Consider the following 17,165-nt stretch of genomic DNA (forward strand, 5'->3'; position numbering starts at 1 on the left):
GATTTAAAATATAAAATAAATCACTTTTCCTGGGGTTTTTTGTGGTGCTGATCAGGAATTTAAGGTCAGGGTATCAATCATGAAACTTTATCCCTAGGATGGAAAGTAAAAAATGAAAAATTTCTCCATTAATTTCAATGGTAAAAATTTTCACTTTTCATTTTTCATCCTAAGGATAAAATTTCATGATTAATACCCAGAATTCCAAAATTCAAAATGGACCCAATATGACGGACTAAATATTCGAAAATTTTAACCTTTTTCGCTATCTATGCATGAACTTTTTTATGTGACAAATTCCTTAAAAAACTTTGGAATTTTTGAGGTCGCTGGACTTGATGTTAAATTTTGAAAATTGAAGATGGACGTATCCTATATGATGTATAATAGTTAAAAATTATCAAAATCCCATAAAATATAGTTTCTAATCTAAATAAGTGAATCCAACATAAAAGATTCAAAATTTCGATTCGAAATTTCCATTTCGGATATCAATTTTTACGAAAATTTTTTAAAATTATTATCTGTCATATTGGATCAACAATCTTCAATTTTTTAAATCTGATATTAAATTTATAATCAGCGACCTCAAAAACTCTTAATTACAAAATTTTTATGGAATTCATCAAATAAAAAAGTTCATAGAAGTCGAAAATGATCAAAAAATTCAAACATACGGTCCGCCATATTGGGTCAACCATTTTGAATTTTGGAATTTTTACTTCAAATTAATATTCAGTGACCTCAAAAACATTAAAGTATGCATTATCAATTTAATTGCTGCACTGCAAAAATGATTTATTGGCGTTATGAAATATGCGGATTTTTCCGTCATGAAGCAGTTAAGGCTTCTGACTAATCGCGGCGGTTATGTTGGAATCGTGATGTCAGAAGCGAGGAATGACACGTTAATTTATAACGTTACATGCCATTTATAAGTAAAGACAATTTGGATAAATCTAATCGACGAAATCGATTTAAAATACTTGTAAAAATCAGGATTGACGAAAACTGTTTTTGCCTCCCTTGACAGTAAATAATCGTAAAAGGCACGTAAAGTAAGCCTATATTTGGGCAGAAACATATGGTCTGGCAGCCGTTGAAACGAGTAAAATACATTTTTACATATAAAATTTTAGGATAACTTTAATTTTCATCGATAATTACGACTTTGATAAGTACGAGACAAGTCACATTTTCATAATTAAGCAAATAATAACGAAATGGCAACATAAATTTCGTCGTCAAAACGTCATATTTTCACGCCTATAAGTTCAGCCATTTATCGTGATGCGGCGCTATAACACACACACAAGTCCATGTACAGCCGGTCACAGAAAGGTTGCAACACTCTTTTCTAGATAGGTTTTTAAATGCAGCTTACTCACTGAGCGATTGGTTCTTATTCATAGATTCTCAAATAAGAATCAATCGCTCAGTAAGTAGGTTGCACTCCGAGACCTATCGAAAAAAATGTTGTTTGTGTACATGTGCTGTCGGTGCGCCGAGAGTGAACGGAACAGCGAGCTCCTTCTCACACTAATCGTTTATTTCAAGCAACCGAAAATGCTTTTTCAGCAATCTCGGCCGCTTGACGACCCTCGGCATCAATAAAGAGCGAGGGGCATTCTAAATAATATATAAGTTTTAATAAATCGTAGTAATAGTGTCCTTCCCATTAATCCAGAATAGTATAAATCGCAGAATAGTATGTTAAAACGCAACAGTTTACGAGATATTTAATTGTTTACGATTTTTCATGCGAGTTATATACTTGCTTCGAAAATTCGAGTAGCAAGACTAGTTCAATAGAAGTAGAATTTTACCGGAAAAAAATTATAAACCAGCATTTCTCTTCATGAAAATCTTCGAAAGGCCATCAGAAAAAAATGCGTATGTTTGAGACTCGAGACTTGTAAAGAAAATTAAACAATGTCATGGCTTATTTCGAACTTATAATTAGAATAATTTTAAATTAATATAATTAACATAAGAATATAAATACTAAATAATATTCTAAATAAACATTTTGGCTTACAAAGCTTTCTTCAGTGTTAAAACACAGTAATACAATATTAAATTAACAAATCAAATAAATACCAAATACAATGAAAATAAAAAAAAAAACCGTCAGTGATGAAGTGTCAGTATATAAAGAATTCAAACATCAAAAAGTATTATGATAGATTACAATAAGATAAGAAGATTAAATACTTTAGTCAACAGTAGATTACATTATGTCCCTTGATAAAATAATTTTGACAAATTCCTCGGTTGAAATCGAGAATCCAATTTGTCACAAACTTGTATCAAACGATTTAAGAATTCATTAGTTACAAGTATTTTATGATATTCTGTAGAACAAGTAGATACATTAAAATAATATATTATTAGTATGAATAAGAGGTACAGAAACAAATAACTTACATTAATTTATATAAAATACTGTAATTAAAACTCTCTATCAGAAAACTCTCTATCTTCTGGTCAAGTATATTAAAATTAGATGCTAACTATTACTCGTTTGAAAATTGACTGATATAAGGGACTGATATATAGGTTAAATAAAAATAAAAACAAGTCTGTTCACAACTATGACAATTTATGTTCACGTATATCATCAAGTAGGTTAAAATAAGAATTATCCAAATAATTCAGTATCTTTCATTAAATTTAAACCGTTTTTTTTTGTTTTTTAATATGTATCATTTCTGAAATATTTCTTTTACGATAATTTTTTTCAAAATCAAGAATATTAACTTTTTCCCAATTAAAGTTATAATTAATTTCCGTGATATGTTTCGAGATTACTGAGTATTTGAATTGGTCTAATTTTATATTATTTCGATATTCTTTAATTCTTGTCTGTAATTGTCTCTTCTTTCAACCGATGTACGAGACATCACAGTTATTACAATTTACTTTATACGTTATTTTTATCATGTTGATTTTTGTCTTTACAAGTTTTCTGTTTGAACTTTGATAAAATTATTAAGCTTGTTTAAGCACCTGTAGCCAATTATATTTGTGGATTTATTAATAGACTTCGTAATTTTATTGAAAATAGATCTTATATATGGGAAAACCATTAATTCTCTTAAAACTCCATCAGTGTCAACGTAATCCGAGCTAGTGTTATTTACCATTGTAGATTTTTTACAAGTCAAGTTTTTAATTCTTTTATTATCTATTTATATAATTAAAAATCATTCCTAAAGGATAACCATTCCTTTAAATCTCAATTATAAATTCTATATTCTTATTATATAAAATGTAGGCTTTGACTTTGATTGAAGAAAGATAGTTGCAAAATATAATATATTTTTCGTATAACATTAATTTACTTTTATATTTGCGAAAGTTAATATTATTGTCTTCAACAGTTACGCTAACATTTGGTCAATTACTTATTATTTGTTTACATATGTCATATGTGCATCTGGAATTAAATTCATAAAAACAATTTTGCACTAATAATTCCATACATTAAATTTCCATTTAATTGTCCAGTTGGACTCTTTTTATAGCATATTAAATAAAGAAATATAGCTTATGTGACTTAAATTTGTTAATGAGACATACACTCCATACTCAAACGTTTTTTAAATAGTAATAAACTGAAAAAATAAAAATTCAAGAAAAGAACTAAAAATTTCATGGTTACAATTACTTTGCGAAACATTTGATTAAGCTATTTGTTTATATCTCGTTGAACTATCCCAGATTAAAAAAAAATCATGTTTCTACGTCAATTTATTGCTGAGAAAATGAAAATTTAGCAAATTTTGACGAACGAAATCAAATACGCGCGAGTTGCTGAGCGGCCCGATCTTTCCCACTCGACCGGCTCCCCCATTCCGCTGCCTCGCTCGCGTTCCTCAACTTTCCAACGGTTTTAAACAATTTTTTCGACATCAAAAGATTCGAGAATTTTTTAACAACAAATTCAATTCTTCCTTAACAAATGTCACGAACATTGTGTGCCTGGGTATGGGCAGAGAAGTAAAAAGGACATTTCATTTCATAGATAAGAATTTTTATATTACATGTATCAATTCTTGCACATGTGTTAACGATGTAGAATATGAAAAATGTCACGAATGTTATTTTATTGAATGTACTAATAAAATTGACATTTTTGTTTACATACCATTCATGTCCATATAGATTTCTATACATCGATAGTACATTGATCGATACATTGATCACAGCGCGCGCGTGAATGGTTCTGATTCGTTCAAATATTACTTGTTTCAAGTAAATAATAAGAGTATTTTAAAATTATTATCAAGAAACTATTCTTTGTAATGATAATCGTTACTCAAAAGAAGAAGAAAAATTGCGTTCTCTCTTAGCACTAGAATGATATTTTTTTGCATTTTTCTACCGCTCATGAAAGTTCGGATATCCGCATAAATTTCATCGAATGATCGTGTAAAAAATTAAAACAGCAATTTTTGAAATATATTTTAGATCACTTGTACGCATACTAGCAATTGCAAAAGTTTTATAAATTATTTTTAATTTTATGAAAATTGAATTAAAAATATTTTATAAAGCTTTTGTTAGTCTATCCTCCACTTAGGGGGAGAGGGGATATTTTTCTGCATTTTTCTACACTACCGCTCATGGAAGTTCAGACACTCGCATAAATTTTATCGAATGATCATTTAAAAAATTTAGACTTTATAAAACAGCAATTGTATTAGGTGTAGTAAAAAGAAATCCATTATTTTTCCAATAGATGGCTTTAGTAATCTGTATCACGCGTAGACGAGATACAGATTACTAAAGCCATCTATTGGAAATATAATGGATTTCTTTTTACTACATCTAATATTATTTTTGAAATATATTTTGAATCGCTTGTATATGCAATACATACTAACAATTGTAAAAACTTTATAAATTATTATAGTTTTAATTTTGTATATCAAAAAGTATTGTCTTTACTTCGTACAACATTGATATTATAATTAATACATTTCAAAAATTCGACCAGAGAATACAAATATGGGCTCATGCTATGATGTATGTTGCCAACCTATCCCCATAAATGGGACTAGCAAAAGTTTTATAAAATATTTTTAATTTTCAATTTTGACACATAAAATTAAAAATAATTTATAAAACTTTTGCAATTGCTAGTGTTACGTCCTACAGACTCCACGATTCTTTTCTTCAGCTCGCGACTGGTTGGCGTCTGCGAGACTCGAGCGGGGCCTTCTGATAACGATCTGACAGAACTGAAAAGAGGGACCGGACAGGCTCCGTGAAAACTCATAAATGCCAATCAACCCGGAAGGAATAACAACTAATAATGCAGGCCAAAAGAGATAAGATTGCAAAAAACATTATAAATGCACCGAAGTCACGCAATAGTAAAAATCTAAGCTTTGTCGTCCCAGACCAACAATTTCATCCTAGGAAAACAGGCGCCACGTCGCGCTTAAAATATATTTACTATTCTAAGATTTCCTTTGATAGCAACACCTAAATATAAAATACAATATTAAATATAGTGCCACTCCTCGCACGGGATCATAAAAATATATTCATATCCATAGAAATACGCAATCCATTAATAGTAATTAATACAGAAGGGCACACACGTATATAATACTCGCACAGAGAGAATTACAAAAATGTACAACAATCGGAATAGAATATTTATGTCCACAAAATCTTCTGGTATAATATCGCGTAAATACTGATCCAGTTTGCGAAATCGAAATTTATTTAGACGCGAAACAAAATTGTAATATAATAGGCACGACAGCGAATCGTACGTGGATAGTATTAAATAATTCTTGGCTATATTCAGCACCAACAAAACAAAATATTGTAATTTACTGTAAAGACTACGATAAAATAAAGGAAATGATTGAAAGTACAGGTAAAATTACATTAGAAAATGATTGCAAAATAGTAACGCCAGATACTATTATAAAGTCACAAAAAATACTGCACAGAGCGACACTAGATGCGTACCTGCCAGAATATAATATTTCTTCATCATACAATTTAGAAGTCAATACACACAGAATAACAAATAAAAATAAATAATATTGTACAAAACCCGTCAGAACTAAAAATATAAAAGAAATACTAAAACCAGAAACGATCTTAAGAAAAACACAAGCCTATCCTTTCATTCAAAAAACTTTATTTATCCAATGGCAAGAAACGAATCAACTATGTTAATAGTAATATTAGTAATAATAAGTACAATAACAATATATGTATATAAAAGAAAAAAACAAAACAAATCTAAGAAATGTGTAACAATAGAAGCAGACTTACAAAACGAATTCCACATTCTTAGATCTATCCTAAAACGAACTCAGAGTACACGTTTCTAATAAAATAAGAACGAAAAACTCCTCCGTTTCTCTTTCCTCGTTTTTCTTTTCCAACGGGGGAGGAGTGTTGTAGTTCAAAAGTTACCATGAGCCTTGCATTTCGGTGTAGCAATTAGCTAGCGGAAATGCAAGACAACAATTTCTGAGTCTTGTATTTCGGCATGGCATCAAGCCGCGGAAATGCAAGACTGATTTAGCGATCGACGCGCGAACGACGTCCGTCGCCGGGCATGACCAAATATGATCATATCGACCACTAAAAGACGCGGTAATAAGACATCGCGAACTTCTTTATATTCGGCCTAATCATCGATCGGAGAGTCTCGCACAACATCTAACAGGCACGTTATGCGCGTCGCGAGCGGCAAGTGTCTAATTACCATACGCGATATCGACCGCTTCAAAAGTATTATTGCGAGCGCGAACGAATTATACCATGAGTAACTACGATTGCTAAAGCAAAGTTCAAATAGTATTGTTACACCGAGTCTGATGTATTAATATTAAACAAGATAATTAACAAAGGAAATTATTCTAAATAAAATCAATGAAAAGTGGTTAAGTGTATTTCTCTTCCTACGTGTACCTTGCGATTCTACCTTCCTACTCAGCGATTCTCATGGGTCCTAACCCTCTAGGCGAACCGAATTCCAAAATTACTTGTTGCACCAAAAGGCACATCAGAAATTGGTGACAGCGGTGAGTTATCACTGAACGGCACAACACACTAGTGTGCTCTGATACATATTAAATCCGTTGTACACTAATTAAATTTGAGTATAAAAATAAAATGCAAATATTTCGAATTATAAAATACATATTACCTAATAACACAATAAAATGTATTTCACGATTTTATCAATTTCTATGTTTATTTATAAATACATCTTTACGTTATTTGGTGTATGATGACTTTAGTGTGCATTGAGTGCGTCCAATCGAATTCACTATTAGGAAGTCTTAGGATAAACATTTGACTGTTTGTTCTGATTTAGTCTGCCGACCATTATGCACAATGAAATACCTTGTATTCTTATACCATGGATCACGAGGCCCATAACCTGTATATCATACTTGTCAATCATGGATGTATTTACCATTCCGAAAAGAATTGATAAAAAAGCTCGATGTTGTGTATAAATTTTTGTTGCTAAATCAATTCAGTGATATGAGTTTAGCGATAGATGAATTCAACGATGTTATAACCTCAATCTAATAAATCATATTTAATTATTAAAACAATTAATATTAATGCTGTGCTGCGGTCTTAAATAGTTAAATATATCTCTAATAAATATGAATATATCTCTAATGTATATGAATATCTCTAATAAAAACATTCGTGTAAGTAATCATTATTAATTTTTAAAAAGAATTTTAAAAATATTTTTTAAACACTTTTTATAGTGATTCTACAATGTGTTTTTTGTTTTCTGTTTCTTGTTTTTTACCTTTTGCTTTTTTCCTCTTTGTCGTTGATCGTTTTATCAACAATTATATTTCTTGATGTGTTTTCTTTTCTTCTGAAGTTCGTTAACGTTTATCTCGAGCAACAGAAAACGAAAAACGGGATAAGAAGCAAAAAGGCAAGATACAATAAATAGCAAAAAGCAAGGTACAGGAAACAAAAAGCACATTGTAGAATAAGTATCTTGTCTTTTTGCTTTTGATCCGATTTTTGTTTTATGTCGCCCAAGATAAAAATTAATGAACTTCGAAAGAAACAGGAAACATGTGGCAAGAAGAAAAAGCAGGAAACAAAGAGCACATTGTAGAACAGGCTTTACATATGAAGCAATAAGCAACTGTTTTCCCTTCTTTTTCAATTCGCATGAATTTTCATTTTTCCAAAAATTATGGTGAGCCCATCAAATTTTCATTTTAGGTGTTCCAAAATTTATTGCCGGTGTTGAAAAAGTATACGTAAACTGTAGATTTTCAATATTATAAATTTCGCAATAAATTTCGGTTTTTAATATGGATAATATAGAGATTGATCTTAAGAATTAAATTATACATATGATGTAGTGGTGGCGCCACATGGAGTATAATATTATACGTACAAAACTAAGTGGTATACTGTATAATAACAAAAAATAATTTAAATCGGACTCTCAAATTTTAAAATAATAAATAACAAAGATTAAAGCTAATGAGAATCAGCATGGGAATAGGTGCGCATATTAATTCAAATAAAATATTTCAAATTAATAAATAATGTGCAACTTTATTCCAAAATCTTGAACGTTTCCACTCTCTTTGGAGTCATCATCAGCAAGTTATACGCTTCAGTCTTGAGAACCTGATAGTGACTCATCATGGACAGATCGTTTAACCAACATTGATCATTGATTATGTATAAATCAATTTGAAGTATCTTATAAGAATTAATACTTATGCGCACCTATTCCCGCGCTGACTCTCATTAGCCTTAATCTTATTGTTATTTATTATTGTACTGTAATATCATGTGTTCTCTTTTTTCACTGACAGTGCAACCATCATGACATAACAGTGTATTGCTGCAGCCGTTCAAAAATTACTGTGGTACTGCCAGCACTACTGTAACGTTGTATTTCGGAATAGCCTTGCAGTAGACTGGTAGTAGTGTAAACAGACGCTATGGACAAACGTACTAAATTATCAATAAATTTTGAATGAAAACAACAGTGACAGTTCTTCTGAAGAAGATGAACTAATTATAGAATCCCCAATTCAAGCAGTTTGACGTCGTGTTAAAAATTATATGAACCCAGTGAAAATAAATAAAAAGAACAAAGGCCTACAAGCCTAAAACAATCATCATAAAATAACAAATTTGTATTAAATAGTTAAAAAATGAAATAAAACATGTCATGAAATTAAAAAACATGAAATTTAATTTGACTGTCAGCAAGTGAACAAACACAAACATTTCGATCTCTGTTGGATCATTTTCAATGTGACGCAAAGATAACAATAGAAATGTTATGTAGATAAAATATATAAAAATTAAATAAAAAATTCGCTCTCGGGCGCAGTATCAATTATAAAACTCGCTCCAAAATAAAAAGAAAACTATACAAAAGATTGTAGTTGACAACAATGTGTTCCTCTGGATTGTGTATGTAGAATAAGGACGAACATGTTTCTGTTAGCAAGTACAAAATGTAATAATAAATTACGACAGGAATAAAAATAAAAATAATAAGAAAAGTACAAATCGAGTCGCAAATAATAAAAAGAAAGGTACAAAATAAGTTGCAAGTAATAAATTTAAATTAAAAGAAAGAGGCAAAAATTATTTTTGATATTATGAATATCAGTTAATAAATATTTACATGTGGAATTTAAGAGACATTTTTGATAAAATGAATAGGATCGGATATTATAAGTACTGCAGGTAATATGAGCACCCTTTATATTTCTGTAACAGTTGATACTAGTAGTGCCAACTGTTGTAAAGGATGCATCTGTCTTCGCGACATTCCAATATATTGCGAAATTTGATCTAAATTTATGTACTTCATATATTGATATTTATCATATTAAATAAGTAGGTACGTTATTTTTTTATTTCTTTCATTTTTTCCTCTAACTTGCCAAAGCAAAATGTTAGCAGAATGTCGACAGACTGATAGCAGATTTGATCAGAAGATATTAGTAGACTGATCATAACTAATGTCGCATTCTATTCCTATTTTGTCAACAGAACCTGTTAACATTCTATGCAAACTGGCAGAAGAAATCAAACAGAACTTGCTGACAGAATCTGATAGCAGATTGCGAGCAGAAACTGAGCAGAGTCTGCTGACATAATTTGACAATAGATTGAACAGCAAAAATTAAGCAGAATTTGTCATTTTCATTTAAATCGACCTAGTTTCTTATAAGAAATTTTGTGTACATATACACAGTTAATATAAACGGAATATATAATATATAATTATATGAATATATAATTATACATAATTATATATTCATATATACGTACTGATATGAAAACTGGAAACAATCTGTTAGATATAAGATATACATATATTGGGTCATCTAAAAATCGGATACTTTTTAGATGACCCAATATTATTTATCTGAAACTCATTTTATTACTTTGAATTAATCACATTAGTACCGTTATGTTTCTTTTGTACATGGATGCTTTCCAGCTACGACACAAGTAGATACTGTGTAACACAGTGTAAAACACGGTGCTTTCCACTACAACACAAGTCGACACAATCGTACACAGCTGGATGCTGAGTTCGATTGTGTCATCTCTCCATGGCTACCAACATAACCAACATTTTTACATTTGATACTACTTATTTTTCTAGGAGTGATATTCCGATAGAAGATTATAATGATTTTAAAGTTATATTCGGACATATTCGCATAAGTGTATACGAAACAAATAAGATGACAAAAATATTTTTTTGTATATAATTTAGACTATCGTTTTCTGAACTATGAAAGATAGATTTAGTACAAATTTTTTTATTTTATTAAAGATAAATGTGTGTATTGTGTGCGATATAATAATTAATTTACTGATGTTAATTCTTGTCATGTGGCTTATACATACAGTATATTCTTAAAATTTAAGTCTATAACATGTAAATAGTATATTTTATTTTGCAATTACAAGTTAACATAATTTTAATAATTAATGATTAATAATCATATATTAATTTCTTAATTACAGTAACAAAAGCAAATGGATTCACTTGCAAACACTGCAATGCATGTATCCTTTCATTAGACATAGCATCCGTACATGAATGTTAAGAGACAAAGATACAGGGTGCGTCAGGTATTTGAGGACACTCACATATGTGCTTGTCACTTCGCAGCAATATATTTTTCTTTCTTTTTTCCTTTCAGATCATAAATGGATGGCAATAAGCTAACTCATGAAATAAAAAGAGACGCTGTTATCGTCGCTACACACGCGAATCACAGCGATCTTGAAATCTCCGAATTTTTGAATCTCGCCCGATCGTTTGTTCACAAAGTTCGTCGAGAGTTAGAAGTATCTAATGGCAATGTTCAAAGTGTTGCCAAGCGCAAAACACATAAAGCACGTTCAGACACAGTTAGAACATCACAGTTTGTGCAGCAAGTCCAGGGCATTATTGCCCCCCAAATCACATAACCCCAAACATGTGGCCACCTAGCTCCCCTGATCTTAATCCTTTAGATTATTATGTATGGGGCGTTGTAGAACGGGAGACCAATAAATATCCCCATAACACGCTTGGTTCCCTCCGAGCAGCTATTGCCAGAGTAATGACACATATGGACAAGGCTCCTTTGATTCGAGCATGCAAACGTTTTCGGCAGAGAATTGAAGCTGTTATTGCTGCTGAAGGTGATTTTATCGAATAATTGTATTGCCTACGAGTTACTTACTTTGCTAAAAAAATCAATAAAATACATACAATAAGTTTTCTAAGAAATATACGCATTTTAGTTTTATAGTCAATATGTCCTCAAATACCTGACGCATCCTGTATATATATAATGAATAACAACAACGCTTTATTTATAAACGACATTTTAGAGATCAATGATGAATGTAATGTTTATTTACTACATGGGCTGAAAAGTCCCGGGATTTTTAATGAAAACAAAATATCACTTTTTTTGGGCAAAGTTATATTTATTCCTCAATATAGTTGCCTTCGAGGGCGATACACTTGGTATAGCGATTTTCCAACATTTCGATGTCTTTTCTGTAGTACGAAATGTCCAAGCCTTCGAAATACGCCTCGATTTCCGCGATGACTTCCTCATTCGATGTGAATCTCTTTCCCTGGAGCCACCGCTTGAGCTTTGGGAACAGATAATAGTCGCTGGGGGCCAAGTCTGGAGAATACGGTGGGTGAGCAACCAATTCGAATCGTAATTGGTCCAATTTGACCATCGCTTTCAAGGACGTGTGTGACGGTGCGTTATTGTGATAGTACAGAACTTTTTTCTTCGCCATATGGGGCCGTTTTTTCTTTATTTCGTCGTTCAGTTTTTCCAATAACGCTGCATAATACTCTCCCGTAACTGTTCTTCCCTTCTGCAGGTAATCGATGAAGATTATGCCATGCGCATTCCAAAAAACGGAGGCCATAACCTTCCCGGCCGAGCGTTGGTCTTTTGGCCGCTTTGGTCGGCTTTCGTGGCTTTTCAGCCACTCTGCAGACTGCCTATTGGACTCAGGCGTATGGTAATGGACCCACGTTTCATTCATCGTCACAAAACGTCGAAAAAAGTCTGCTCGATTACGCTGCAACAACGTCAAACCGGCCGTTGAATCATTAACGCGCTGCTGTTTTTGGTCGATGGTCAGCAAACGCGGCACCCATCGTGCCAATAGCTTTTTCATCTCTAAAACATCGTGCAAAATGTATCCCGCCCGTTCTTTTGAGGCCCACGGCCTCAGTTAACTCGCGCAACTTCACTTTACGATCACTCAAAACGATTCGATGCACTTGCTTTACGATTTCCGCATTCGTAGCCTCTTTTGGCCTTCCAGAGCGAGGTGCGTCTTCGGTGCTTGTACGACCCATTTTAAATTCACTAAACCACCGATAAACTGTTGTTCTCGAAGGAGCAGATATGGGATAACATTTCTGCAACCATTTCAATGATTGTTCAGAAGTTTTTCCCATCAAAAAACAATGTTTGATCAAGATGCGATATTTCTATTTTTCCATTTTTTTTACGAAGGCGAAAGTAACGCCACTTAAACGACGTAGCTTGTAAACGAATGAACGAAATGTCATGAAACTTCATACATAAATTAGTGACAGATGAACCTCTCGAAAGGAATCATGTTCATTTTTTAGTGGCGCCACCTATTGAAAAATCCCGGGACTTTTCAGCCCATGTAGTATTATATTGTGACAGTATAACTTATTAAATATAAAAGTTATTTATCTAATTTTAAAGTAAATATTAAATTAAACTAAAAATATAAAATCTTATATAAAGTATCCGATACATGCATGATTTAACTTATATATAATAAAATTCTTATCTCTTATTATTTATTCTTACAGCATATAGTAACTGTCAGAAAACGGTACAGACCATCGCAGTAGTGAACAATCTACTACAAAGTAAGTTATATATATATATATATATATATATATATATATATATATATGTATGTATGTATATATATATTTGAATATACAGGATGTCTGGAAATAATCGCCAAATATTTCATGGACAAGTTTTTCGCAATAGTTAACAAGATATTAATTACTAAAAATTACCAAATATTGTCTTGAATAATTTTTTACTCAAATGCTATCAACTTTACAGAAAAACTGCAAGAGACAAAAATCATTAATTTTCTTCTTATAAAGTTATGAGAATTTTTTCAGAATTTTTTAATACTGTATTTTCTCATGTTGGTAAAAAAAAAAAGAAAATGCAGTACTAAAAAGTTGATAAAAAATTCTGAAAAAATTTTTAGAATTTTATTTTATTTTTGAGAAGAAAATAAATGATTTTTGTCTCTTGTAGCTTTTCTATAAAATTGATAGTATTTGAGTAAAAAATTATTCAATATTTGGCAATTTTTAGTAATTAATATCTTGTTAACTATTGCAAAATGGTAGAGGACTTTTCGACTTTAGTCCTCTCTACCTGCACATGAAATATTTGGCGATTATTTCCAGACACCCTGTATATTCGGAATAAAATTATTTTTTCATATTGTTTTTAAATATGCTATTCATACTTTATAGGCGCTATTTGGACTGATAATGCAACAATGGCTCTTTTCAGCCTTTATGAAGCTAATAAGCATATGTTGGATCATCCTAAAAAGAAATCCAAAATTTGGACAGCAATATCAGATGGCCTAAAGAATTTCGAAATCCAGATATCATAAAGGGACGATTTTTTCTAAACAAAATAAAATAATTTTACATGCTGTCTTAAAAAGAACAATTCTAAATTTTGAGTATTTAAAATAATACTCCAACTTTATGTATATACATTATATGTATACATACATATAATGTATATACATACATATAATATATGATGGTTCCACACGCACGCACACACACACACACACGCGCACACACACACGCCGCCCGCCCATGCGCATGCACCATATCACTATGTCACAACAATGCTTTTGATTTAAAAAATGTTTTTTTCTGCAGATGTCCAGTGATCGGGTTAGATGGAAACTGAATATATTATAAAAGAAATACAAAGATTGTGATAATAGCAATAAGTCGGGCAGAGGTAGAATTGAATTTAAATGGTACAATCAATTGGATGAAATATTCGGAAAAAATAAACATGCTGTTGCCGGCCACACTGTATCGAGTAAAATAATATATAATAATAGGAACAAAAATCGACAAATTTGCATTGTCAAAGGGACATTATAAATTATAAACTTCCAAATTATCATCATCAGATATGATATGTGATCTTACAAGTACCATCGCCTCTACTGCTACAATTTCAATTGCCTCGCCATTGAATAATAAAAATACAGAAGCAAGAATTTGTTCCCATCATGGAACAGGATCGAACTTAGCAAATCAAAAAATAAACATTGAACAACAGTAGTTAAAATTTCTAGAAACTAAAGAAGTAAGAAATATGAACGTCATAAAAGACATAACAGCTGTGAATAGAACAATTGAAAGCTTTGTGTTAAAGAAACAAATGGCTTTAAAAAAAAAACAGAAAAAGGAATTACTTAAAAAATTGAAGGACAAAAAATAGGCACGCTGAAATAAATAGAAAGAGAATAGAAAAAAGAAAATGCAAGTTATTAAACAAATTATTAAATAAAGTAAATGTAAAGGACATCTCCAATAATTCTGATAAATAGTAGATAATTGTTTTAAACTATATATGCACTTACAATATTTAGTCTTTCATAGTTAACAATAAGATGGGAAACAAGATCGTTTATTAAATACATTACTTTAAATATGAAGCGCCATTACGGTTTGAATGTTAAGATATTGAACTATTACGAGAGCAAGTTAATAAATTTTTAGAAAATTTGGAGGGCACTCGCAGTGTCATGTCACATTACTTTTTGACAAGTAGCATCTTTCAGCTGATTACTGTCAAATTTTGAACGGAATTCATCGCGTAGTTTCATTTCTGTAGACGATTAAAGCGAATAACCTTTGTATTTTTTGCAAAATGGAAAAAAACGAGTTTCGTGCAGTGATCAAATATTTACATATGAAAGGTTTAACGCCGAAAGAAATCAAAGCCGAGTTGCATAATATTCATAGCACATCTGCACCAACGTTTGCGACTGTATACAATTGGGTGAATGAATTTAAACGTGATCGTACATCCACATGTGATGCATCTCGTTCGGGACGTCCAATTGAGGCTGCTACGCAAATCATCGATAAAGTCCACGATATTGTTTTGACTGATCGATGAGTGAAAGTGCGCAAGCTTGTTGAGGCCACAGGCATATCACAGGCACAGTGATTTCAATTTTGCACGAACAATTGGGTATGAAAAAGCTCTCGATAAGATGAGTGCCGCGTTTGCTCACTGTGGATCATAAGCCGTGTGACGATTTCAAATGTTTGGAGATGTTTTAATGTAATCCAGATGAATTTCTGCGTCGATTCATTATTGTGGATAAAATATGGATCCATTACTTCACACCCGAGACGAAGGAACAGTCAAAACAATGGACTTCACTGAGTGAACCAGTTCCGAAGAAGGCGAAGATCGTGAAGTCGGCCGGAAAGATGATGGTTATAGTTTTTTGGGATGCACGCGGTATAATTCATATCGATTACCTTCCATCGAAGCAAACGATCAATGACGAAGAAGAAAGTGCTCTTCCATCAAGACAATGCACGGGTTCACACCCGGCACCTATGGCCAAATTCAACGAATTCCGCTACGAATTGCTTCCCCATCCAGTATATTCGCCAGATTTAGGCCTCTGCGACTATTTCTTGTTTCCAAACCTGAAGAAATGATGGAAAGAGATTCACCACTAGAGAGCAGCTCATCGCCGAAACAGAGGTTTATTTTGAAGGGTCGGACAAATAATATTATTTGGACGGCTTGAAGAATCGTTGAATCAAGTGTATAGAGCTGAAAGGAGACTAAGTTGAGAAATAAAAATGAATCGATCAAAAAAAATGTGTTTTACTATGTTTTTTTAAAAACTTATTGACTTGCCCTCGTGTATATTGTATATTCATATAAATGAATTAATTTCAGAAATGATAATTGCGTGCCGATATAGTTGTCGGACTTTCAACGCAATCTGAAATATTAATAATCCCCCAAATTTTCCAAATTAATCTTAAAAAATTATAATAAACTTATTGCGAAAAATATTGCCTCGAACCCGGATCTCTTGCGTTCCGTACGAGCGTCCTAAGCCTTTAGACTACCGAGACTATTTTCATGTTAATTTACATACATGACTCTGCTTTGACACTGTGAATATGTCGCTAAAGATGCTTGGCGTTGTGATATTCTTTTTGCCGATCGTGATTTAATTTATAGTATTTCATTGTGCAGTTATGGAGTGCAGTAAATTGCCATAATAAATTAGTGATCTTTTTTTTATGGTAACTGTCCTTCTTACATAATTTTTTTTTTTAGCTCGCACTTAGTCTAACAGCTAAATGACGGTTACATGCTTCAGATTTGGTAATCTGGGAGACTCTCTTACTGCATTTGATTACTTCGATTTGCGACTACTTGAATTGTATTAAGGAAGTTGTATTATATGAGACTATAAGATGTTTGGAATTATTCATCAAGAGATTTTATTATATAATACTAGACTGCTGAAGA

The 17,165-nt window shown here is 31.7% G+C and overlaps 2 protein-coding genes and 1 pseudogene across 9 annotated transcripts in view; 2 read left to right on the forward strand and 1 right to left on the reverse strand.

The window, feature by feature from the left end:
* The window catches only part of Hs6st (heparan sulfate 6-O-sulfotransferase), a 162,419-nt gene that overhangs the window by 68,113 nt on the left and 77,141 nt on the right, over nucleotides 1-17,165 (reverse strand). The window lies entirely within an intron of this gene.
* LOC147907939 (uncharacterized) lies at nucleotides 5,460-6,917 on the forward strand (annotated as a pseudogene).
* On the forward strand, nucleotides 11,415-16,499 carry LOC147907940 (uncharacterized). The gene is made up of 3 exons (XM_087411875.1): nucleotides 11,415-11,709; nucleotides 13,394-13,453; nucleotides 14,090-16,499. Exons 1-3 carry the CDS (start codon nucleotides 11,502-11,504, stop codon nucleotides 14,233-14,235), a joined length of 414 nt encoding a protein of 137 aa, XP_087268001.1. The 5' UTR covers nucleotides 11,415-11,501; the 3' UTR covers nucleotides 14,236-16,499.

This window comes from Acromyrmex echinatior, chromosome 12, assembly GCF_024713525.1.
Source record: "Acromyrmex echinatior isolate Ae372 chromosome 12, ASM2471352v2, whole genome shotgun sequence".
Taxonomy (NCBI): domain Eukaryota; kingdom Metazoa; phylum Arthropoda; class Insecta; order Hymenoptera; family Formicidae; genus Acromyrmex; species Acromyrmex echinatior.

What these genes read in the sequence shown, in the direction of transcription:
- LOC147907940 (XM_087411875.1), top strand. Translation starts at nt 11,502, where the DNA reads ATGTGGCCACCTAGCTCCCCTGATCTTAATCCTTTAGATTATTATGTA. An exon ending in AGCTGTTATTGCTGCTGAAG is followed by an intron (nt 11,710 to 13,393) that starts GTGATTTTATCG and finishes TTATTCTTACAG; the next exon opens with CATATAGTAACTGTCAGAAA. An exon ending in AGTGAACAATCTACTACAAA is followed by an intron (nt 13,454 to 14,089) that starts GTAAGTTATATA and finishes CATACTTTATAG; the next exon opens with GCGCTATTTGGACTGATAAT.